This window comes from Taurulus bubalis (genome assembly GCF_910589615.1).
Source record: "Taurulus bubalis genome assembly, chromosome: 5".
In the NCBI taxonomy this organism is placed as follows: domain Eukaryota; kingdom Metazoa; phylum Chordata; class Actinopteri; order Perciformes; family Cottidae; genus Taurulus; species Taurulus bubalis.
This window is the reverse complement of record NC_136593.1, coordinates 8,075,882-8,100,796: the sequence shown is the minus strand read 5'-3', so window position 1 is coordinate 8,100,796 and position 24,915 is coordinate 8,075,882. Positions and strand designations below refer to the sequence as shown.

The window sequence follows — 24,915 nt, the reverse complement described above, 5'->3', positions numbered from 1 at the left end:
GAAGAGATACAGATGGAGGTGGACATCAGGAAGTACGACCTCCACGATCAAGTCATGACTCCAGACAAAAGCAACAAAAAACTGCTCGCACTCAGAGTAAATGAATCCTCACAGTACACATCTCCTGCTTAAACGACAGCAATGAAGAGTCAATCTCTCTGCTTCTTTTGATGTTCTATTATTTCTTTTATGTTGTTGTCCTCTGAAAGCTTGCAGATCTGAGTAAAGCTCAGTGTTTGGAATGATCACAAAGCACAGCTGTTGTTCTCCAAACAGGTTCCTGGTGTTGCTGAGAATCGTCCATCTGTACTACGGGGAGATTGTCTCAGGGTTTCCAAATCAGGAGACAAGGTCGAGCCGATCACTGTGTACAACGGATATGTTCACAAAGTGGAGCTGGATAGCGTGAAGCTGGGCTTCTCAAAGAGGTAAGAGCTGGACAACGGATAGGTGTCTGTTAGGAACCTAGTCTACGTCCCAGCCGGTGAATAAAGCGCCACATTCCTCTCATTTCAGGTTGCTGCAGACTTTTATCAGCAATATGAAGTTTGACGTGGAGTTTACTCTGAACCGGTACTCCTTGAGGCTGGAACATCGGGCAGTGGACTTGGCAGTGAAGCATCAGCTCGAGGAGGTGCTGTTTCCGTCTGGTGCAGCAGTGGCTAATCTCCCCATGCCTAAACTCAGGTCTGGTGCCCGTACACACAAGGTTGAAGCATACAGAACACCACAACAAAACGTGTATCTTCCCCAAACGCACAAACCAAACCACTATGAAGTCTGTATCTCGTGTACTTGTAGTGCAAAGGAGCATAAACGTTGTGGCATTATTGATAAGTGTATGAACGCCTAATGATGACTAAGTGGTGCCCAGCAGCCTTCGCCTCGGCGGCTATCTCTGGGCACTTATCCACCATGTCGTAAGAACAGTCTGTTCTTTGGTTAGATGCCATAAACGTGCCTCGAGTGGATATGGGAAACATATTGAGGATTGTGTTGTCTGAGAACACGAACCAGACAAATTCCACCATTTAACTGTTTAGACTTGCGCGTAACAAACTTACCGTCTCGTCATACAGATGGATCCGAATACGGTTTTAATCGCCACATTTCGAATGTTTTTCAGAGTTAAAAGCGCTGCACCGGCGTGCAAGGTGTAAAGCTCCATTCTCATATTGTGACTCTCCAGCATGTTCAACCAGCAGCTGGAGAACAACCCGGAGCAACACGCTGCGGTCCAGCGCATTGTGGCCGGGTCTTCAAAGCCCGCCCCTCATCTTGTGTTTGGGCCGCCTGGAACTGGGAAGACGATCACTCTGGTTGAAGCTATGCATCAGGTATTGAGTGACGGTAGTCTGCAGGCTGAATGTGCCCTTTGCTCGGACCACCGCCCATCTTTGAGCTCTGCATTTATTTTTGATCTCAACTACACACCTGTAAAGTTACGTGACTGCATTTTGTACTGTTGCAATGCTATCGCGGTCATGAGATCTGCCCACCGAGAGAGAGAGACATGCACACACACACACACACACACAGACTCCAAAGGTGAAAGCCTGATTTAGCCCTAATATGAACACACTAGTATCTGCCAGAGTTATATATGTCTGTTTGTCGGAGCTCTCTTCACTGGTTTGAAGTGAGCTAGTCTTGCTGGAAAAGAAATGTGACAATATTTACACCTGCCAATCAGATTTTTTTTTTTTTAAATCTTTTTTTATTGGTTTTAACAGCAAAGCATACAAATAATGTGTTGGTAATAAAAGTGATGAATTTGACTTTGCTTGCATCGACAGGTCAGCAAGGCAGACCCGTCAGCCCGCATCCTCGCCTGTGCACCTTCAAACAGTGCATGTGACCTCCTCTGCGAGAGACTGATGGTTCACACGAATGCGTCCCAGATTTACCGCGTGTACGCCAGCAGCCGAGACCCAAGAAGCATCCCCAAGAACCTGCTGGTGAGCATCAGCTGGCTTTTCTGCATCCACAGGATAATCCGCTTACTGGCCATAAACCAGCTCTGATTGGTGGTAAATTGTCCATAACCAAATTTGAGCTTTGGATATCCTGCGATTCAGAACACTTCTAAACGCATTATAACGAGGTTTCCTCCTCACAGTGACTATAATCCGAGTTTACCAGATAGATCATAATGATTCTTAATGTTTGTTGATTGAGATGGGACTTGAGGAATCCAAATAAAGAACAGATTTCTTTCTACATATAGCCAAAGGCATTGTTGTAAAAGTGTTTCCTGTTTACCAAAACCCTTGTGTGGAGCATAGATAAGGAACTGTAATTGAAGAGACTGCAATAGAACGATATATATTTAACAGCTTTAATTTAAGGATGAACTGAGGTGTAGATATTTTTCTTACACATTGTCTCTTTTTAGAAAAATTGCAACTGGAACGAGGCACAAGATAGTTTTGAGTTTCCGCTCAAGGGAATTCTGATGAAATACTCGATCGTAGTTACAACTATGGTCACAGCCGGCAGGTAAGTTGCTTGCATCTCCAGTAATTATTCAGTATTCCTCACTAGTTGGCTCCTTGGCATCATCTTTTAGTTCGAGCTGTGTTACACTTCCTGTTACACTTATTGTCATCATCAAATTTGTCTTTTTGTTTTTAGGCTGGTGTCTGGAGGAATCCCTGTCGGCCATTTTACCCACGTCTTTTTGGATGAAGGAGGCCAGGCAGTGGAGCCAGAGTGTGTTATTGCTATTGCAGGTAAATGCTGATTATCTGAATTATCAGTAAACTACAACACATCTTTTATTTTTGCGAAACGTTGATGAAAAAGTTCAAAACAGAGGCATATTTTTAAGCTTTTTAATATTTTTAAGCTACACAGATGGTGTCTCCATTCACTATATATATATATATATATATATATATATATATATATATATATATATATATATATATATATATGTATATCTCTCTCTCTCATAATGTCTGTCACACTGTAAAGAGCAGAGTGTACTTACTTAGACTACGATATTGTTATGGAGAAGAGGAAGAGATTTCTCCTCAGTCATTCAGAACTGCATCCAGGTTTCAGTTGCACTCCTCTCTGAAAACACACCGTTTCTTTATCGCTGCCAACACAGGCAATCAGCTCAGTTCATTATTCTAGTGACTGATTATTCTAGACTTTTTTTCCCGGTACATTTTCACCGCTTTGCAAACTTGGGCGGTGGCTGCAGAAACTGCGAATGGAGTCTGAGAGAAGCTTTGCACTGCTTCCAGACTCCAAGCAGCAGTAGCTTCTGCCTGTACTTTCACATTACACTGTTTCAGTCAAGGTGATCTCATGATTAAAGCTCTGAATGTATATGTTTGTGAGCGCGTCGCCAGTGGTGAAAGTGATGCATCTTTGTGTCACAGGTCTGCTCCGTGCAGAGAGTGGTCAGCTGGTGCTGGCAGGAGATCCCAAGCAGCTGGGACCGATCCTTCGATCGCCTTTTTCACTGCAGTATGGGCTCGGTATGGACATTATTTTGTCTTAATATGTCTTATTGCACATTATGATAGTAGCTATTGCAGTGTTTTTACTGCTAAAAGTAAAGGATAGAATAACTTAAACTGTCGCTTTTGCTGTTTTTCTTAACCACATTATTTGATGGTATAAATGTAATGCTGTGACAATGGTGTTCTTCAGGGCTTTCTCTGCTCGAGAGACTGATGAAACACAACACTTTATATCAGAAAAACACAGCATCTGGGCACTTTGACACCCGCTTTGTCACCAAACTGCTGCGAAACTACAGGCAAGTCTTCCGGTTTTCACCTCCATTTAGCGTGTTTTAAATGTAATTATAGTTAAAGCTCTTCAGCTTTCTTGTTTCTTATCCTTTTCGTCCCTCAGGTCTCATGCTGCCATTCTGAAAATCCCCAATGAGCTCTTCTATGAGAATGAACTGCAGGTGTTTGCTGAGCAATGGGAGCGCGATACCTACTGCAACTGGGAACACCTTCCCAAAAAGGTGTGGCTGCAAGGACATTCAGTTTATTCATTTATTTACTTCTGAAACACAGCAAACCATTCAGAATAGTATAAGTTACAGTGGTTACATGTCAAATGAACATATTTCTGATCAACGACAATTTCTTTATATATATATATAAACGGTATACAATTGCTGTCCTTGAGTAGCATTATGGGACGTGTAGGCTCCAGGGCTTTTAAAGCGTGACCCACACGATGGACTTTAAGTCAGGATATTTCAGCCTCTGTCTCTTTTAAATCTGTCTCTTGAAAATCCCCAAACTTTATGGAAGTGCAATGCTAAATTGCTGAATTGTACCTTTTATTGTGTGTTAGTCATAGGTCATATTATATACATTTTTAAACACACAAACGAGCCTTAGACTGCCACAGAAGACAACACAAATATCTGTGTGACAAATCAGATCTTATTATTGAAAGAAAAGTCTCATTTGAAAATTCAAAACTCTCAGTAGGATAAAAGGAAAGGCTATGAAATAAAAGTGACCATAGATAAACGACTAAAACTAAACGGTACATAGTGTAAATAAAGTAGACGGATCACCAAATAGTGTGGGGACGACATGGATAACTGACAGCTGCTCACACTCGCATCACTACAGGGTTTCCCACTGATCTTCCATGGGGTGATGGGGAAAGACGAGAGAGAGGCCAACAGTCCTTCTTTCTTCAACGTGTCCGAGATTGAAGTTCTGGTCGACTACCTCACCAAGCTGTTGGACACACAAGGAAAGAAGGGTCTCCCCAAACTCTCTGCAAAAGACATTGGCATCATCGCCCCTTACAGGAAACAAGTGAGTCCGCCTGGCGTTCATTTGTGTTTTTAGAGACGTGGATAAAGCGTTTGAACTCGTCATCGGGAACATGCTTACTTTTCTTCCAGGTCGAGAAAATCCAAAAGGCCCTAAAGTCCGTCCCGGCTCTGAGGCAATGGAGCGATCTCAAAGAGCTCAAGGTTAGCAATGCTGCTCGAAAAACACATCTTCGTCTATAAGGTGAAAGAAATACGAGGATGCTCATTTAAAGTCTCTTCTGCACCGAATCAATACAGGGCGATTAAAAAACGTTATTTATCTGTGTCCTTTCATGCACACGTGAAAGGAAGTAAATAAGGATTGTGTTTATTTACAATTATATTATTTGAACTCACATTTTGTACTTTGGCTGTTTCTCTTCACGCTATCTCAGGTGGGCTCTGTGGAGGAGTTTCAGGGCCAGGAGAGGAAGGTCATCATGGTCTCTACTGTCCGCAGCAGCATCAACTACGTCAAGATGGACAAAGACTTCAACATTGGATTCCTGTCAAATGAAAAGGTGCGTTATCTATTCCATCCATCCATCCATTATCAGCCGCTTATCCGGGGTCGGGTCGCGGTGGCAGCAGATTCAGCAGGCCGACCCAGGCTTCCCTCTCACCCGCAACACTTTCCAGCTCATTCTGGGGGATCCCGAGGCGTTCCAAGGCCAGCCGGGAGATATAATCCCTCCAGCGTGTCCTCGGTCTTCCCCGGGGTCTACTACCAGTTGGACGTGCCTGGAAAACCTCTAATGGGAGGCGTCCAGGAGGCATCCTGACTAGATGCCCGAACCACCTCAGCTGACTCCTTTCGACACGAAGGAGCAGCGACTCGACTCCAAGCCGCTTGTATTCGAGATCTCGTTCTTTCGGTCACGACCCAGAGTTCGTGACCATAGGTGAGGGTTGGAACATAGACCGACCAGTAAATGGAGAGCTTCGCCTTCCGGCTCAGCTCCCTCTTCACCAGCCTGCCGCTTCACACTCGGCTGCAAAACGCCCCAGTGAATGCTGGAGGTCACAATCCGAGCAGGCAAACAGGACCACATCATCCGCGAACAGCAGAGAGGCGATCCTGAGACTCCCGAACCGGATCCTCTCCGCCCCCTGGCTGTGCCTAGATATCCTGTCCATGAAGGTCACGAACAGGACCGGTGATAAAGGGCAGCCCTGGCGGAGGCCAACACCCACCGGGAACGTGTCTGACTTACTACCGAGGATACGAACACAGCTCCTACTGCAGGCGTACAAAGACCGGATAGCCCGTGCCAACGGGTCCGGCACCCCATACTCCCGCAGCACCCCCCACAAAAACCCCCGAGGGACCCGGTCGAAAGCCTTCTCCAAGTCCACAAAGCACATGTAGACTGGTTGGGCAAACTCCCAGGACCCCTCCAGTAGTCTTGCAAGGGTAAAGAGCTGGTCCACTGTTCCACGACCGGGACGGAATCCGCACTGCTCGTCTTGAATCTGAGGTTCGACAAGCGGTCGGAGCCTCCTTTCCAGCACCCTGGCATAAGCTTTTCCCGGGAGGCTGAGCAGTGTGATGCCACGATAGTTTGAGCACACTCTCCGGTCCCCCTTCTTGAAGATGGGAACCACCACCCCGGTCTGCCAGTCCATGGGCACTGTTCCCGACCCCCATGCGACACTGAAAAGGCGTGTCAACCAAGACAGCCCAACAATGTCCAGTGCTTTCAGCATCTCAGGGCGGATCTCATCCACCCCTGGCGCCTTGCCACCAAGGAGCTTTTTGACTACCTTAGCGACCTCTGCCAGGGATATGGGAGAAACCACCCCAAAGACTTCCGGCGCTGCCCCCTCTCCGGGGGACATGTTAGCCGGGTTTAGGAGTTCCTCAAAGTGCTCTTTCCACCGCCCAACGATGTCCCCAGTCCGGGTCAGCAGTTCCCCCCCCCCCCCCCCCCCCCCCCCCCCCCGCTGAGAACAGCCTGGGGTAGGCCCTGCTTTCCCTTCCTGAGCCGTCGGATGGTTTGCCAGAACTTCCTTGAGGCCAACCGAAAGTCCTTCTCCATGGCCTCCCCGAACTCCTCCCATGCCCGAGTTTTAGCATCCGCGACCATCGCAGCTGCAGCCCTTCTGGCCTGCCGGTACCCGTCAGCTGCTTCAGGAGACCCCTGGGCCAGCCAGGCCCGAAAGGCCTCCTTCTTCAGTTTGACGGCTTCCCTCACCCCCGGTGTCCACCACCGGGTTCTTGGGTTGCCGCCACGACAGGCACCGATGACCTTCTGGCCACAGCTCCGAGCAGCCGCGTCCACAATAGAGGCTTTGAACATGGTCCACTCGGGTTCCATGTCCCCAGCCTCCCTCGGGATTTGTGAGAAGTTCTTCCGGAGGTGGGAGTTGAAGACCTCCCGGACAGGATCCTCCGCCAGACGTTCCCAGTTCACCCTCACTACACGTTTGGGCTTGCCAGGTCTTTCTAGCCGACTCCCCCGCCATCTGATCCAACTCACCACCAGGTGGTGATCAGTTGACAGCTCTGCTCCTCTCTTCACCCGAGTGTCCAAGACATACGGCCGCAGATCAGATGATACGACTACAAAGTCGATCATTGATCTCCGGCCTAAGGTGTTCTGGTACCAGGTACACTTATGAGCCACCTTATGCTCGAACATGGTGTTCATTATGGACAAACTGTGGCTAGCACAGAAGTCCAACAACAAAACACCATTCGGGTTCAGATCGGGCAAGCCGTTCCTCCCAATCACGCCCCGCCAGGTTTCTCTGTCATTGCCCACGTGAGCGTTGAAGTCTCCCAGGAGAACTATGGAGTCGGCAGGCGGCGCCCTTTCCAGGACCCCTCCCACCGACTCCAAGAAGGCCGGATACTCCGAACTGCTGTTCGGTGCATAAGCACAGACAACAGTCAGAGCTTTACTCCCTGCAACCCGTAGGCGCAGGGAGGCGACCCTCTCGTTCTCCGGGGAAAACTCCAACATAGCGGCGCTCAGCCAGGGGCTCGTGAGTATCCCCACTCCCGCCCGGCGCCTCTCACCCTGGGCAACTCCAGAAAAGGACAAAGTCCAACCCTTCTCCAGGAGCTTGGTTCCAGAGCCCATGCTGTGCGTGGAGGTGAGCCCAACTAAATCTAGCTGGTACCGCTCCACCTCCCGCACCAGCTCCGGCTCTTTCCCCGCTAGCGAGGTGACGTTCCACGTCCCTAGAGCTAGTCTATGCTGCCGGCGATCGGCTCGCCCAGGTCTCCTGCCTGGCCCGCCGCCCGGTCTGCATAGCACCCGACCCGATGCTTCCCCCCGCGGGTGGTGAGTCCACAGGGTTGCTGGTCCATGATCTTTTTTCGGGCTGAGCCCGACCGGGCCCCATGGGTGAAAGCCCGGCCACCAGACGCTCGCCGTCGAGCTCCCCTCCCGGGTCTGGCTCCGGGAGGGTGCCCCGGTTTCCCTTGTCCGGGCGAGGTAGCTTCATTCCGTGGGCCGTACATCATCAGGGTTTTTTGAACCGCTCTTAGTCTGGGCTCTCCCCCGAGACCTGTTTGCCTTGGGAGACCCTACCAAGGGCTGACGCCCCGGACAACATAGCTCCCAGGATCACTGAGCCACTCAAACTCCTCCACCACGTTAAGGTGGCGATTCATTGGAGGAGCTATCTATTCCTTTCATCTTCATATAATAAAACCAGCAGGATCTTTTTCATATATGCATCTCTTTCTCTTCTTATCTATTGCAGAGATTCAACGTGGCCCTGACCAGAGCCAGGTCCCTGTTGATAGTCGTGGGAAACCCTGTCATCCTCAACAAGGACCCCACCTGGGAGAAGTAAGGCAAAGCAGACCCAATACAACCGGAGTATTCTCTCCGTTTTAGAGATCGAGTTAAGAGCCTTGTAGGGACATGTGATTATTGAGATTTATAGTGCATTCTTGACCATTGAAACTGTAGTTGACAAAACAATATCCTCATAAGGTCTATTTTAGTAACCGTTCTGGAGCTCGTCACACATTTTCCTCAGTAGAGGAAGTGTCCATAGTTTCCATGTAGTTTTAGATTTATTTCTCTATTTTGAGCACTACAACGACTTCTCATCACAATTTGTGTTTTTTTTTTTTTAATCTGCAGGTTCATCAGCTATTGTGTGGAGAAGAAGGGTTACACTGGATTTGACTTTAAAGACGCAGAAGGAGAGGATGATATTGTGTCAAGAATGGCAACCCTGAAAATCAACCTGGATTCTGACGGTCAGTGCAGATATAACCTCAGTCAAATTCAAACAGATGGCCCTCAAGTGATGCTTTGTCATATCATCATTAGCTATAGCTGCACTATTAATAATTGCATCTCAACAAAACAGATGTGAAATTACCTAAAATGTTGTGTGTTTGTCATAGATCGTGGAGAAGAGGAGAGCGCCCTCCAGCAGCATCTGGACCCCGCGTGGAAAAATGAGCATTAACATCTCTCTAAGACAACTTGTAGAAAATGAAGAGTCATTTGGAGTGACATCCAAGATTTTTACATTCACGTACATTAAAATGCATAGCAAATATCTATTCTGAGCTTTTAATTTAACGTTGCCATCTACCGTTTAAGAATATATCCTTTTTAATCAACATTTCTAAGAGCCGTTTACTTATTTTGCTCCAGTCTATCAGCCTTTTGATGATAATGCCAAAATAATGAATCTGTAAATCTTTTCTTCTGGACTCTTCGTCTCTTCAGTGGCTTCTTAAATAAAGCTGCCACTTAACAGAAAGTTCTGTTTCTCAGGAATTCATCGCCGTTTATCTTACTGCTGTTTGCACTCTTTTCAACTCATCTACTTCTTTCTGATAGTAGTTGATGCTTGAAGAAATAAAGTCATTTCTGAACCATATTGTGGTGCACATTGTCATAGCAGAACCTTTTAATGGCCTCTTACACAGTAAACCCCTCCGTGAGAAGAATTGACCGAGGAGGCAAAGTCGGTCTTGTCTCAAAAATAGTTTATTAACGATGTTCACTTCAAATCAAACAGTCACTACAACAATTTGTTTACAAAGCATTATAACAATGAACTTTTATATAAATTGGTATCCTGTCATTTCAAATACTTCCAGAAAAAGAAAAGTTACACAACACTGAGCAGAAGGGGTGTGTGTGTGTGTGTGTGTGTGTGTGTGTGTGTGTGTGTGTGTGTGTGTGTGTGACCCATTGTTTTCTCATGCTTGCCTTGACATAAGGACATCATCTGTACACACATTAACAGCGGTATTGTACATGCTTTAGTGATGTTTAACACTAGACACTCTGCTGCTCGAAGGGAACGCTTTCATCATTATGCGCCGCCTCCAGCTGAGAAAGGTATTCCACCAAACTCCACCGACCTTTAACGCCCAAGAATTCCATGGCTTTAAGCTTGTTAATAACCGTGAATATCATGCCACTACTACGAAACGCATAACTCAAGACCCACGTTTTAATTTGATAAAAATCTTTAGGCATAATCTGTTTACTCTCACCTTGTCTGTGTGCTTGTTGTCCACAATAATGCACAAAGTCCAGAGTAAAACACAAGATCTAACCTGGAGAGATTTGAGGTAACATTAATATGCGTGTGCTCAAAAAACTCAGACTGCCTCATTTGAGCTGGGGAAAGTGGTTGTAACGTCTCTCCTGGAACACCCAGTGAAAGCATGTGCTTGGCCAGTAGAGGGTTTAAAGTTGCATTACGATTATATAACGGATACAGATCCTGCCAGCTGGGTAGGTTTGTAAGAAGTTGCATGCAAAATCAAAAGATACCACATTATTATTACTATTCAACACCCACACCCTCCTTGTAGACCGACTGCAACATGCAACCAAGGGACATGTACAGTACACGAGTGAGCCGCAGAGAAAAGGGATGCCACAAAGAGTCCGAGCCCGAGGACGGTCACTGGGCCTTTCGAGCGTTTGCATGTCAAGCCGTTGTATTTTCAGGTCAAGTTCAAAATGGAGTATTTTGAGAGGACCAGCTGTTTTTAACTTCATTGTGGCCCTTTTGAAGATATGCTTCTCCTTTTAACGTGGGATATAAAATATCTTAATGTTTCTCGACCAAGAATTGAAGCTCAAGAACAACAAAGATCAAGACAAACGAATAAACCCAGTTCCCATTTTTCCACAGCTGTTCCAACTTTTTTTTTTGTTTTGGCAGTAATACACAACTCTTAAACATTAAAGACAATCTTTATGGCTGCGGACATGTTTTTCCAGGGATGTTGAAGAAATATGTTTACAGAGAATTTCCTCATGATTCATTCTTGACGCAAAAAAAGGTTTGCGACGTAAATTAGTGTAAATAAAGATGAGGCATTTATGGATGAAATCTTAATATTTATGTTACAAGGACTGAAACGTTAATAAACCAAACAACACATGTTTTCTTATGCTTGGAGCAATTCAAATAACCAAAAGCTTTGTGAAACATATCAGAAAGGTCAGCCTTGACCTTGCCGGTCAGTATCGGGTTGGTTTATCTGGTGCGGGAGAGAACAACTAACAGACAAGGCACCGGAGGAAAAAAAACAAACTCCTCACACAGACACAACTCCGCTCCTCCCAAACATGTAAAGAATGTCGTCCGACTGGAAACATCCACACACGAATGCTAACAGCTTTGAACGACACACGGTTTCCATGACTGGGCTAAGGGGTCCGACACACAGATTCCAACGGCGAGCGTGACTGACTCTTGAATCGTAGCAGAAGAAAGGCTGAACTCGGCCAACCTTTGAAGAACAAACAAGGGAGGTTTCACCAGACTTTGGCCTTCATTTCAGCTGGCGTTGGACTCAACAGCCATTGTGCATAGTTGAGTCATATTGGCTTGTGCCTCAATTGGCTAGTTATCTCCCCCCCACACCCAACATCTAGGTCCACTGCACAAAAGAGCGATAGTTACGAAGGATGTGAATAATCAGATCTCTTATTGTTATTTTTTAGCATGAGGCAGCTGCTTTCTTTATATAGTATGGTAAATGTTGGAGGAACGCTAACCAAAATGACACAAGCGACCATTTATTGTGCTTGATAAGTTAACAGCACTGAAAGCCTTCGTTATGGCTTTGCTCAGGTTTCCCAATGACAACACTAGATACAGACAGATATATAGATACAGTGGGGAGCCCCTCAGCTGAAGCGTTAGCTAGCTGACAAATATGAGCAATATGATGGTGGCGTACACACTTAAAAAAAGAAAAGAAGGCACTAGCTCTTATGGTCAAAAGATCAGAACTACCGTGATGAACAGAAGTGATGCGAACAAGACAGTCTGGACTGTTTGGTCCTAATGAAGACTTTATACAAGCAAGGAATGATGCTGCTCGCTCAAGCTCGTGAAGAACAATATTGCATACAAATATGTGCACCTATTAATGCCTCATTACATTACAAATATAAAGAAAAACAAGTAGGAAACATTCCTTGTGTAAATCAAAAAGTTGAACTTGAAACATCAATTTCTAAGCACGGTTGTTATATAGACAAAGTTCATTTCCTGTATTCGGTTTGTTTGCATTGGATTCATCTGCCTGCCTGTTATTGTGAAATGTGAGATTCAGTACAAAGAGGCCATTTGGTAAAAGGTCAGTCCTTTTTGTACGTTTTATTTTTTTTCCCTTTCTTCTTTTTCCTATTGGTCAGTTGATTTGATGGCATCTGGACTGCTCACAGCAGCGTGCAGCCCAGTTTCTTCTTGCACTTGCGGACCTGCAGCGCCGCTCTAGTGGCCATCTCGAACACTTCCCGCACGCCGTCCTTGGTCTTGGCAGAGCACTCCAAACAGCCAAAAGCACAAATTTTGCTGGCCATGTCTCTGCCTTCTTCGGACTTCACCGGCTCCTGCATGGCGAGAGCAGAAATGGTTGTGAGGGGATGTACACAAATTATCAGTAGTATCATTTTGCTGAGGGGAAGATAATCTCCATTACTATTTTTTGTGTGTCACATGAAGTGAGAGTGGCTGCTTTTACTTAAAGGTATAGTGTACATGCTTTATGTTTGCCAATAGCTGCTTCTATGTGAGGTTTTCAAAAAATATCTTTTTTTAATACTATATCAAAGAGGACATATGATGAAAAACTCTTCCAGTGCTTGTTTTCAGAAAATATAAGAATAAAAACAGTTTTTTGAACATTAAAGCATTTAATCAAGTAGCAAAAAAAAGTATGAACCTGAAAATGAGCGCGATATGTTCCCTTTATGGTTTAAATGTATGTGTACACCATCATTAAATAGTGACAATGCTCTTTAAAAAGTGAAGCATAATTAGAGCTGCAACAATTAATCAAGCGACAGAAAATGAATCGACAGCTACTCCGATAATCAATAGTTATTTATCAATGTATGCTGCTGGTAATACAGTAAAACTGAAAGGTCACTAACAGCCTTTTCAGAGTGCTGTCACAGAAGCAAGTTAACTCCAGTAAAAAACAAAAACTGTAAAAAATAAAAGGGAGACTGTATTCAATCTTTCTTTTGGCATTTAAAAAAAATTGCTCAACTTCCCTCATCATTTGCACTTTACTTCTGTTCATACTAGTTTCTGGAGGCAACATGTCCACAAAGCAGCCCCTTGCCCCTTTTTAATGCAGTGATGTCTCCTAGTGAAGCAGTATTTGTCATGAATATGAACATCAATTATTCAGATACAAACTTCACAAACTGAACCTCATCAAACGTTTATCAGCAGGCCTTTGGTGCTCGAGTATTGAAGAAGTACCTCCTTCTCCCCGATTACCTCAGTCCACAGTTTCTTTTCTTTTTTTTGACCTTCAGAGGTTTATGTACCTGCTTCATCTTGGCCAGCTCTCTCCGTGTGTGCTCATCATTCCTCAGGTCCTTCTTGTTCCCCACCAGGATGATGGGGACATTGGGACAGAAGTGCTTCACCTCTGGCGTCCACTTCTCAGGGATATTTTCTGTCCCGAGAGAGAGAGAGACAAGAAGTGAACGGACACATTCGAGAGAGAGAGAGCGAGAGAGAGCGAGAGCGAGGTGGACTATAAAAAAAAAAGGGACAGGCGGTGCAGAGTCACGGCGCAGAACACTTCTCGTGATGGATTGCTCTGCAGACTGCCTGAGGCAAAGATCCTAGTTCCCATAAAGTCCATTAAGTTATTTAACTAACAGCTTGCTTCGTTCATATAAACCGCCTTGATTCTGTGCGGGTGAACACGATAAGAAAATATCACTTTTACACTGTAAGTCAGGTATCTTTTGACACAACAATCATCTTTCTGTCTCAGCCGGGTTAATCCCATTCAGACCAACCCGTTTAAATATACAAATAAAACACATGTCAGCAGTTCCTTACCTAAGCTGTCTGGGCTGTCGATGGAGAAGCACATGAGGATGACATCTGTGTCGGGGTAGGAGAGAGGCCTCAACCTGTCGTAGTCCTCTTGGCCTGCAGTGTCCCACAGCGCCAACTCCACCTGAGAGACATCAGGAGAAAAAAAGAAGTAAGAAGTAGTCGACAAGCAAAAACACACACACACACACACACACACACACACAGAGTACAGGATGGTGGTTTTAGAAACAGAACAATTCTCTTTATGATTCGTTTCAATGATGAAATTATATAATTTGAACCCTTCTCTTACCCAGAGAAATGTTGCTCACTCTTCCGGGTGATTGCACAAACATTTAACCAGTCAAGATATCATTAGTGATGAAGTTTCGAAGAGCCGTGACTATTTGGAGTATGACGTAAGAACCATAAAGCATGGAATGCGCCTCAAGCATTTCTTCCCAAAGGCCAATGCTTTAAATACCATTAAGTAAATTAAACTGTTTAAGTAATAACCTCCTCTTGTCACACATACCCTCATCAAGACTTAAGATTTTTATGTTTTACCCGAGCTGGAATTCTTGTTTAGATATTTGCTTCTCGTCACCACTGCAGCTCTGACCTGTTACGTTCTCGGGGTTGTGGAAATGAACTCCGGCACGGCCTCCCATAACACCATCGATTAACTCAATTAGGGAAAGTGGGAGATTAGCAAGCATCAAACCAGATACCTTCTGTCCCTGTGTGAGCTTCACCAGACACTCTTTAGGTGACCCACTGTTAAAAACTAAAAACTGTAAATTTGCAGAATGACAATATATTGGGATATGCCCACAGAGAGCGCAAGCATCAGTTAACGGTCCCAAAATAGAGGTTTGCAGAGGCAGAGGGTGGGAGGAGGTGGCTGCTTTACTGCATGAGCAACCAGTTATATTCCCACTGGACTTGTGACTTGTTGTTGTTCGCTGCACACTTTGGGGAGGAAAAGAAAAGAGGGAAAAACAGCTATATTTAGAGGCTGCCCAATCCATCGAAGATGCAAGAAAGAAAATGTTTTTATACTTGAGGGGACTAAAATGTAAGGGCTGAGAACACCTAATCCATCTGGTTGTTTAATTGGCCATTTCTTATGCTATACTCTTAGAAATTGGAATGGGATCATTTAAAAAAGGACACACACACATACAAAATCCTCCCCCTTAGTCCGATTTCCATCATGTATCCCTCACTCTATATTTCCTGTCCAGAACACAACAGTTAACCCGTCCTTGCCCCTTCCCCTCCCCCAATCTAAATGCGACCAGGACAGGAAATGAGAGGCGTTTATCGGGCAGGAGGGTCCCGGCGGGCGGAGAAGGATTGCCAGGAGACATCCCTGTTCCCTGTCTGAACAGGAAGCTGGGAAGTAGAGTCATTTCCTGTTTTGGCAAGTGGTGATCCTCCAGCAGTGGTCGGCTCAAGAGAACAAAACCCTTGGACATTACGAGCCATCTGCTGCTCAGACTCGAACCTCGCTGACCGACTCCTTGGGAGTCAGATTCAAGACGTCGCACACACTTTAATGTAGTTGGTTTCATAACGGTGCCTGAAATAACTCCCTATTTACAAGTGCTGAACGATATACAAGGAAAATATGCAATTACTTTGTCGAATATTGCGGAAACATTATTACATGCGAGAAATAAACACATTCAAGTTTACTCAGTTCTGCCCATTTGCTGCTGTCAGCATTCTGGTAAAATACAACATATTGCTTGTTGAACTAAAAATAAACTACATTATTTCTAACATTCTTGTATTATTATTATTATTATTTTTTTTTTAGAAATGAACTGAACCCAGACACTCTATTTGAAACTCAGCTAACTAACTTTTCGAATAAAATAAAAAAATCCCTGAGAATATATTGTGCAGCCCTACTTTTTAAATATTTAATGCACTTAATTTACCCTCCGCCATTTCATTTAAGTTACAGTTATTACAGTTCAGTGATGACAATGATCAACAAGAGCATGATTAATAAGAGTCCCACATTATTGCTCACTATAGTAAACTACTCTCTTATAGTATATAGATAGTAGTGGAACACGTCGGTCCAGCTTTGGCTTTCGCCACATTAATGGAGGTGCTCATTGACAATAGTTGGATAAATACAAGCAATACAGTATGAATCCAACCTCTTTTTGTCCAAGTATGTAAGCTAAGCAGCCAAACAATGGTAGAATACAATAACATAACACTTGGACTAGTTTCTGTATTTCCATGTCTTCTACAAGGATCATCAAATGGAAAGGGACAAGCAGCCGGAGCCTCAGTCTGCAAAACCGTGTATGTCGCAATGAAGTGCAAATTTATGACCTCTTTTACAAGATTCTCTTTTTAAAGCAAAAGGTCACTCAGGTCACTCATATTACTACTTTAAAAAGGACAGTGTTGGTTTATGACGGAAAGACTTCCCTATGCTACAGAAACGATCATTTTACGCGAGTGTCAAATGTACCGACCTGTTTTCCATCAACCTCGATATCAGCGATGTAGTTCTCAAACACGGTCGGGACGTAGACTTCAGGAAACTGGTCTTTACTGAAGACAATAAGGAGACATGTTTTCCCACAGGCTCCATCCCCGACAATTACCAGCTTCTTCCGAATGGCTGCCATCTCTGTTGGGAAACAAGAGGAGAGCTTTTACAATAATATCACAGATCGACAACAACGCTTGTGTGTCAAAATTATCAGCAGTACTACAAAAGGAAACTTTTTTTTTGCCATCACAGGAGGTTTTGCTTGTCACACTGTCGAAACGAGCCAAACAACTCCTGTCACACTTTGTCATCCCAATTGTGTGTTCTACGCTGCAGATGTATTTCTAAAGATCACAGGAGCATGAGATAAAATCAAGAACACAATGTTGTACAAAACTTGATCCGCTCACGCCGTGTGGCTCCAAAGCGACCACTCTGACGCGCTCCCCGATCTGCACGTTGTCACAGACAGCTGCAGTCACATACCTCGAATCAAACGGATGACAAATCAATACTACAAAGCTACATCAAGAGCAGAGGCGGAAGAGGAGGAGGAGGAGGAAGATCGTGAAGGGATGGAGAGAATAAAAAAAAACAGGAGGATGGGGGTTGTTGAGACAAGCTGGGGCACGATGGAATGTGCCAATGGGCTCCTGCAACATGTGTGGAAAAGAAAAGCGTCCGGGAAGTCAGAGCAGCTGGTAAAGTACTTACTGGTGTCTTAAAGCAGACACAAAACACTATCCTGCTTTTGATGTCTCCAGATGCTTTTGAAGAAATACTCCGTGGGTAGTAGATACCCTAATTCTCTCAAAAGGACTTTGCATTAAAAAAAAAAAGAGCCAAAAGCTAAACCTGCCATGCACATGTTGTCCCAGTGTTGAGCTGTAATTGCTTCCGTGGCCGTTAAAAGAGTCGTGAACATGTGTAGAAACTGCAGATGAAAATAAATACCACATTTACAAACCGAAACAAAACCATGGTCAGACAGAGATGGATGCAGGGTTTAATTTCACAACAACGCTTCCGGCCCGCCGGGGTGAAGCTTTGCTGGTTTCCTGTGCACAAAATGCGATCCAGAAAACCAACAGAACCAAGCAGCATTTCTGCAAGAGGCCCAGATGAGAGGACGGGTTTAGCTTTGGTTGGTGCAGGCTGCGTAGGGACGAGTTAGGGGCGCAGCTGATGGATGAGCTGGAGCCCCGCAGGCTGGGAGCAGCTGTGCATATCGTCATTTGGCTCCTCACCTCATCCACTTTCTGCCAGACAGTCCCTGACAGCAATCCTCTTCACGAGGGCACCCACTTTTCGGAGGAAATTAATCTTTCAGCGCTGCTGGCGTTACTTTTGAGTCCAGTCGGCCCCAACGCCCACTTTTTAATTCTGTGCTCGGCTGCATAGCAACACCAACACTGTCAGTAAGAAGCATCAATCCGTGAAGAATCGTCATGAACACAGACTGAAGTTATTTGTTTAACAGTTTTTGATCTGTGGATTAGTGTCACCAGTTTCATAGAGCTAAAAATATATTTTTCCTACAGGGCCGCGGGAATGTGCAAAATAAATATATCGATCTTCTGACATTTTAAAGCCAATCCTCATGAACATTTGCAAAGGCTAGACAAATAATCAAACCGAGTTAATGTCATCAAGAGAATGAAAAAGACACATTCACGGGAAATACACATTTGCATTCATGCAGAGAATTAAATAACACGATTGGTAACTAATGTCTGTACAGTAAATATGAAGCTAGTGCCAGCAGCTTAGCTCAGCACAAAGACTGGAAATAGCAATTGGCAAATGAGTGAAAAGGCCAAAACTAAAAATCCTCCCGTTACCCAAAGGGATGTCTTCCAATACCTTGTTATGTACACGTTGTTGTTTTTATTTAATACATTTTCTGTCATTCAACTAATTGTTGCAAGACTACTTAACTACTTACATTTGAAGTTGATTACTACACTAAGCGGAAAACACAAGTTGAAATGAGTTAATCTCAAACAACTGTAAGGATAAGAAAAAAAGAAAAGAAAACGGAACCCGTCTTTGCACATATTAGTAGGGAAATATACACTAATCAACCTTTGAAGTTTTCTTTCATAAATCAAACTCATAAATATGTACAATACACATTCTGCCAGAGTGCATACATTTATCCAAACAAATTAGAAATGTTAAAGAAGAAATGGGTTGAGTTGCAAAATAAGCAAAGAAAAAAGAAAAAGAAATAAATTCTTACTGGCCCTGTTTCAATGGATATTCAGACTTGGCTTAACCAGTTGCCATACTGGAAATATTGGGTGTGTTTCATTAACCTCATGGTTGTCCTTCTCATAGGAAATCTGGTCATGGTTTATTTTTGCCCAAAAAGCCACTCCCTCTGGTGCAGTGCGTCTAAGTACAGTTGCACAGGTTCAGCCAAAAGTTGCTAGTTCTTCAATTTGAATCAAGGCAGCTCTAGAAAATAATGCTAGTGTGCTCTCTCCTGTTGATTCTACATGTTTCATATTGAAAGACAAGTTACCAAATCTACTCAACATACACTGCACAATAACAACCGAAAATTATCATTCACTTCCGTTGTAGTTGCAAACGTTTCAACTATTATGAGATTACATTCAACAAGAAAAACAGGATATTTAATGAGAGCAGGGACGGCTTCCACTTTCGTAGTGACTATCGATACTGCACAATACGTTTAGATGTTCAGGGATCGGCATTTGGACCAGAGATGGCCTGAAACCAAACAAGTGGGAGACAGCAGCACCGAGGCCTCGGAGGCTCACCCTGTGAAACAAAACAATCCACTTCCTGTTCTGTGCGGCCCGGGAGGAGATTTTGGCTGCAGTTGTGTTTGGACAGGCCTCGGCCGAGCCGGGACCCAGGAGGGGGCTGCCAGAGACACGCAAGCGTGCTTACTCACACAAATACATGTACACAGTGGCTCTGCACAATGATTGCTTGTCCTTTGTGGCGGTGATAATGGAAACTGATGAAGGAACATCTTGACACGCTGGCAAAAAAAGGATGCGTGAAAATCACCCGTAGTCACAAAGTGTGCCCATTACGGTCCATGACGAATGTCCTCATTGTCGGCGCTAATGGCTACGACAGCAACAACTGAGGAGGAAGTTTAGGTGGTTGCCAGTAGCGAGTCTGTCCGTCATGTGTTCAGCCAGCATTCAAAGCCTGATGTCACCCTGTTGTAATCGCAACATGTGAATGGGCACCACTTATCTGCAACCAGCATCAGCTGACCGACCTTTGACCTCCACACTATTGAATGAAGGCAACGCAGTCACGCAAGCAGGAACGGTTCAACAACATAACCAGCCTTCAGTTCAGGGTGCGGACATTTTCATTTTCCTGTCACTGCGACGCCACGCAAGCAAACAGTGATTTATCCAGTGCAAAGAGGTATGCTCGAACATATTCATTAAGTCTTCCATCATTCTGAGGTTGACTTAGGACCAACTATACCCGTGAGACAGCAGGAACACCATGCAGGAGATTGTTACTTGCAGTCTAAAACACCAAAGAGGAAAGTTCACTAAACAACAACTGGTCTTTAAGGTGATGTTGTATTTATTGGAATAAAAAGGCATCTGTCTCTTCTATTTGCAACCCACATTCAGAGATAAGAGTTATTTATATAAGTTGCCTATCAGCATACTTCCTCCTAATCTTCCAGCAGTGGTTCAAATATTTTCAGTAAGCGTTCGTCTGACGCTGTGAACCACCGCTGACCTCACGCTCGTCTCAACAAAAGATAAAACAGTTGGAGTCAAAAATATTGTCTCATAGCATTAAAAACCACTGCGCCATCTATTGCTTCTGAAAAGCCTTTGAAAATTCACACATCTGTTACTTAAAACTGGACTTCCTGGATTGTAGCTCCCCGCTGCAGCCGGTTAGCTTAGCTTAGCATAGAGACTGTAAACTTGGGGAAACATATAGCTTGGCTCTCTCCAACAGCTCTTAACAACACATTACAGCACATCTAAAAAATAAATTAAAAAAACACTAATTAAACACTAGATTTTAAGTAAATGAACACAAATTCAAATCAGCAACCATTCATTAATCTTTGAAGTAATTTATCAAGCACTCCTGCCACATTCCAGCTTCTAACTGGAAGGATTTCAATGTAGTATTTTGGGGTACTTTGAGTACCTTTTGAACTGTTGCTCAGACAAACCATGTAGATTGTAGACGTCAACATTTTTCACAAGATTTAATTAAGGTGTTTTAATGACTAAATTACGAATGTATTCATTCAAAACAAAACATTTCTCTAAACTAGAAGGACACTAGGAGTGGATACCTCCTTTCACAATGTTACCAAAAGGGAAAAATGATTTGTGCATCTGTCCCGTGAATCGTATCCTCTCCCCAATCCGGTCGATTTCTTACTTGGTCCTCTCTACAACCTTCCACCAAGTATTATGAAAACGAGGAAAGTAGTATTTCCATCATTGTGCCGACAAACAGAAACCAACTGAACCGAAACAAACATACACAAACAAACGGAGATAATAATATTTGCAGACTAAAAGTTAACATAATCAAATAAAGTATGGAAGCCGTCTCTTCCATACTTGCGTGTGAGCTCACAGGCAAAGAAGCAGACAAAGCGTACTGTAATGTGTGGAATGAACACTTTAAAACTTGACCCAAACACAACGTGGAGGAGTCATTCAAAAACAAAAAGGAACGCACCATCACTTCCTGCAACTATTTGAGCAATCCCCCGGGTTAATGAACACACCACCTCTCGTTCCCTAAGGAGGTTTCCTGGAGCTTACAGGGGCCAACAGGTGTTATGCAACAAGCTGAGCAGAGTTGGCTCAGAGCGTGACCCTACACCAATGAGGTAGCGCTGCCTCTCAATCCTCAAGAGGACTTTTTAAAATCAACAACAATGCTGAACACAGACAAACGTCCAACCAATGAAAGGCTTGTTGTTCCTGAGATGATGATGATGATGATGACCTTTTTGTTCCGAGGTCCTCCAAACAAGCAAACATATTACAGGAAATGAGTCATTGTTTGACTGATCAGCTGATATCAACACTTACAAGTTATTTCCTGCATGGGTTTTTGATGTTGTTGCCATTTACAAAAAGGAGTCGTCAAGGAGCTCAGTAGATTGCTTCTAGGATTGAAGGCCTCATAACTAACAGAGCAATAAAACCAAGGCTGGGTTTTGACCGATAAAGCATTTACTCAGATTACAAGTCATGACTAAATCTCTATGGAAGAAGGCAAAAAGTATTTTAGTACAGAATAATAATAAAAGGCTTTTAAAGTACTTCAGGGACATGCTATTTTCCAGGAATGCTCCCTGGTGTCTTTGGCTTCCCAACTACAACACATTTTCTAAGAAAGAATTTATGCTTTTAAAATGATCTTTCTTAAAGAGACAAAAGGCTATTAGGGTGCTTTGTTTTTTTTTTAAAGAAAGAAACTTTTAGATCTGAAGGTAACGCAAGAATTAGCCTCACCTCTGAGAATCTTTTTGTTTGAGTTTGGGGTCAAATTTCATAAACTGGCAGAGGTTGTGGCTGAGTCAGTGCAGACAGACGGCCTGCGACACCGGCTGTCTCCACCACCTTTAACCGGGTGTGAAACGCATCTTATGTGACTGAATCTGACATGAGGCAACAGACACCTGATCACACGCAGGGACTTCTAAAAAAATAAAAAAACTACTCTTACAAAAAAAGCTTCAGGCTGCTTTGGAGCATTTTTTGGACACAATGTAGAGATTCCTGAGTATAAGCTGCGGACTCAAGTGAATCAAATTGAAATGCGAGTGCTGAGCTCTCTTACACAACAGCAGGAGTGTGAGACAGAGGACCGGGTCAGCTTCTTACATTATTTGGGCGTATGTTACAAAACACACCAGCGCCTTAAGTCTCAATGAGCCAGGGCTTTACTGGTACACCCATGGAAATGACAAAATGTCCCAAAAGTCAGCCAGCCCATGAAATAAAACCAAGTATGACATCTCCATTGAAGCGTCTTGAGGACAACCACCTCTTTATTCATACAAAAAATAAATAAGAAAACAGACTCTATAAAAGATAGTTAAGGAAATTAAAAGATGTCCAATTTTATTTTGATGTAAATGCCTGTAATTTGCTTTCTTGATGAGAGTTCGATGACAAGATGAATACCTTTTTTCAGACGAATGGTATCAATCTTTCGGCAAGAAAGCAAATAAAGCACATTTCCCAGAATGTTAAACTAGTGGTCGTGGTATCCTCGACACCGTGACCAGAAGAGCCTCACAACCACATCAACATATTGGCTCGTTCTCATGGCCCACAGCGTGGTCACCTTCAAGGTGCCATAATACACTAAAGGAAGACACTCCTGCTCTTACAGGCTGCATTGAGAGGAAATAGGGCAAAACGAGCAATGACCAAACCCAAAGACAAGAGACAGAGGATATGCACCGCACGGCTTTGAGAGAACCGACACCTCATGACTCACTTCTGTTCAATAACTCAGGTCACAAGAAGACAAGCCAGATCTCGTCAGTGTGCACATGCGTCAGTTCCACCGGGGACACGATTTAACTAATGGTTCTTTTCATTAGCAATTAATCTGCAGATTATATTCTTATTAATCCATTACTGTAAGGAAATAGTTTAAAATGACAAGGACAAGGTGACGTACTGAAACTGTTTGTTTTGTCTGACCAGCAATGAAAAAGACAAAAGATATTCACTTAACCATCATAGAAGCCTAAAATAAGAATGATTCAAACAAAATGTTTTGTTGACGGACAACAATTGTCCATTGAACAATTTTGATGTACATTTCACGACTTTCTGACATTTCATAGACCAAAAATGAATATAAATAAATAAAAAGAATTTAAAAAACGTATAGATAATGATACAATTGTTAGATGTAGCTCTAATATATAAAGTAGGCGTACAAGTGCAGTTGAACCTGCTCGTGAAATGCATTTCAAACAGCTCTTGGGCATATGAAAATAAGGGCTGGGCTGAAACTATGTTGATTATTCAGTTGTACTTGAATGTTTAGTCTATATTAATCCCAAAGACATTTCATTGTAAATGATAAGAAACAGAGAAAAGCAGAAAATATTCACATTTGAGAAGATGGAAGTAGAGAATATTTGCTTGAAAAATTATTGTTACCAAAATTGTTCTCCATTTTCTGTCCATCCCCAATCCATTAATTGACTGTTTTATCACTCATATAGTTTTGCTGTCAACATAAATCAGTATTTTTTATACACATAATTAAGCCAGCGTGGGCGTTTTCAGCCTAAATAACTCACCAGCTTTCACCTTCCACTTGTTTTGTTGCGTTTGCAAATCACTGTTGTCAGTTCAACGCCCTCCAAGAGACGCGAGTCTTAAATAATGAGGACATTAAACGCTCCCAGGAATAGAAATGGCTCGTTAGGAGATTTGCCATGCGGAGTTGCTTATTGAGGTCAGACAGACTGTAAAAACAGGATCTGATCTGCTGCGTTGACTTTGAAACTACCAACAATGAAGCCATCAACAGTTGTAACAGAAACTACACTCGCGCTGGTTGTACACTTTATTATAGCAAGTCAGGGAATAAACTACAACCTAAGCAGGAACAAAAGGCGAATGTTAGTATAAGGACAAGCCACCACCTTGTTCTCTCACCCAAGTAAGTAAGCCACATAATTACACTGTCGACTTGAGTCAAATAAGAACCTTAAGTCAAACTTCCGTTTCATAATTACCTGTCAGCAGCCAGATTAGTTTTAATAAATATTAATCCCCCGCTTTCGTCTCGATCGGGACACGCGCACACACTCAGTCACTTCTTGCTGCAGTATTCGCTAATTTTACGGAGAAGGTGCTGAATAACGGGGCAGGCGAGCAGGATCCTCCCACCGACACCAGCGACAAGCTGCGCCATGCGGACGGACAGCCGGTTCCTTTAAGACTTTCAAAATAAAAGAGCCAGGGGTCGTTACGGTCAGAATCCATCGCGGTCTTCTTCTTCTTCTTCTTCTTCTTCTTCTTCTTCTTCTTCTTCTTCTTCTTCTTCTTCTTCTTCTTCTTCTTCTTCTTATTTTAGAATATATTAGTTGAGATAAATAGGTTGTTTCTATGGATTCAATAAAAATAAGCTCTCTAGAAAATACAACAGTGTTGAAATCTTTAAAAACACAACAACACAAAAAGTTGAGATATGTATTATCATTCATATTTTTTCTTTCTTCTTCTTTTTAGTTACTTGCCTAAAGGAATTTGGTGCC

General features: G+C 43.5%; 2 protein-coding genes across 2 annotated transcripts; one reads left to right on the top strand and one right to left on the bottom strand.

The window, feature by feature from the left end:
• The first annotated feature begins 1,832 nt into the window (after positions 1 to 1,832).
• Positions 1,833 to 9,654, top strand: mov10a (Mov10 RNA helicase a). The gene is made up of 12 exons (XM_079218979.1): positions 1,833 to 1,958; positions 2,396 to 2,499; positions 2,635 to 2,732; positions 3,393 to 3,491; positions 3,667 to 3,775; positions 3,874 to 3,991; positions 4,617 to 4,808; positions 4,898 to 4,969; positions 5,203 to 5,328; positions 8,522 to 8,610; positions 8,911 to 9,029; positions 9,180 to 9,654. The coding sequence occupies exons 1-12, from the start codon at positions 1,878 to 1,880 to the stop codon at positions 9,242 to 9,244; spliced, it is 1,272 nt and encodes a 423-aa protein (XP_079075105.1). The 5' UTR covers positions 1,833 to 1,877; the 3' UTR covers positions 9,245 to 9,654.
• Positions 9,655 to 9,768: 114 nt separating this feature from the next.
• rhoca (ras homolog family member Ca) lies at positions 9,769 to 24,481 on the bottom strand. Its single transcript, XM_079218240.1, has 5 exons — positions 24,394 to 24,481; positions 16,612 to 16,769; positions 14,129 to 14,249; positions 13,603 to 13,733; positions 9,769 to 12,654 (listed from the first exon to the last, which is right to left on the bottom strand). The coding sequence occupies exons 2-5, from the start codon at positions 16,765 to 16,767 to the stop codon at positions 12,481 to 12,483; spliced, it is 582 nt and encodes a 193-aa protein (XP_079074366.1). The 5' UTR covers positions 16,768 to 16,769; positions 24,394 to 24,481; the 3' UTR covers positions 9,769 to 12,480.
• Between the last annotated feature and the right edge of the window lie 434 nt (positions 24,482 to 24,915).

Excerpts from the sequence above, each read along its gene's own strand:
- mov10a (XM_079218979.1), top strand. The coding sequence starts at position 1,878 with ATGGTTCACACGAATGCGTCCCAGATTTACCGCGTGTACGCCAGCAGC. Across the intron at positions 1,959-2,395 it reads GCATCCCCAAGAACCTGCTG|AAAAATTGCAACTGGAACGA; the intron begins GTGAGCATCAGC and ends GTCTCTTTTTAG. Across the intron at positions 4,970-5,202 it reads GCGATCTCAAAGAGCTCAAG|GTGGGCTCTGTGGAGGAGTT; the intron begins GTTAGCAATGCT and ends ACGCTATCTCAG.
- rhoca (XM_079218240.1), bottom strand. The coding sequence starts at position 16,767 with ATGGCAGCCATTCGGAAGAAGCTGGTAATTGTCGGGGATGGAGCCTGT. Across the intron at positions 14,250-16,611 it reads TCGAGGTTGATGGAAAACAG|GTGGAGTTGGCGCTGTGGGA; the intron begins GTCGGTACATTT and ends GATGTCTCTCAG. Across the intron at positions 12,655-13,602 it reads AGCTGGCCAAGATGAAGCAG|GAGCCGGTGAAGTCCGAAGA; the intron begins GTACATAAACCT and ends CTCGCCATGCAG.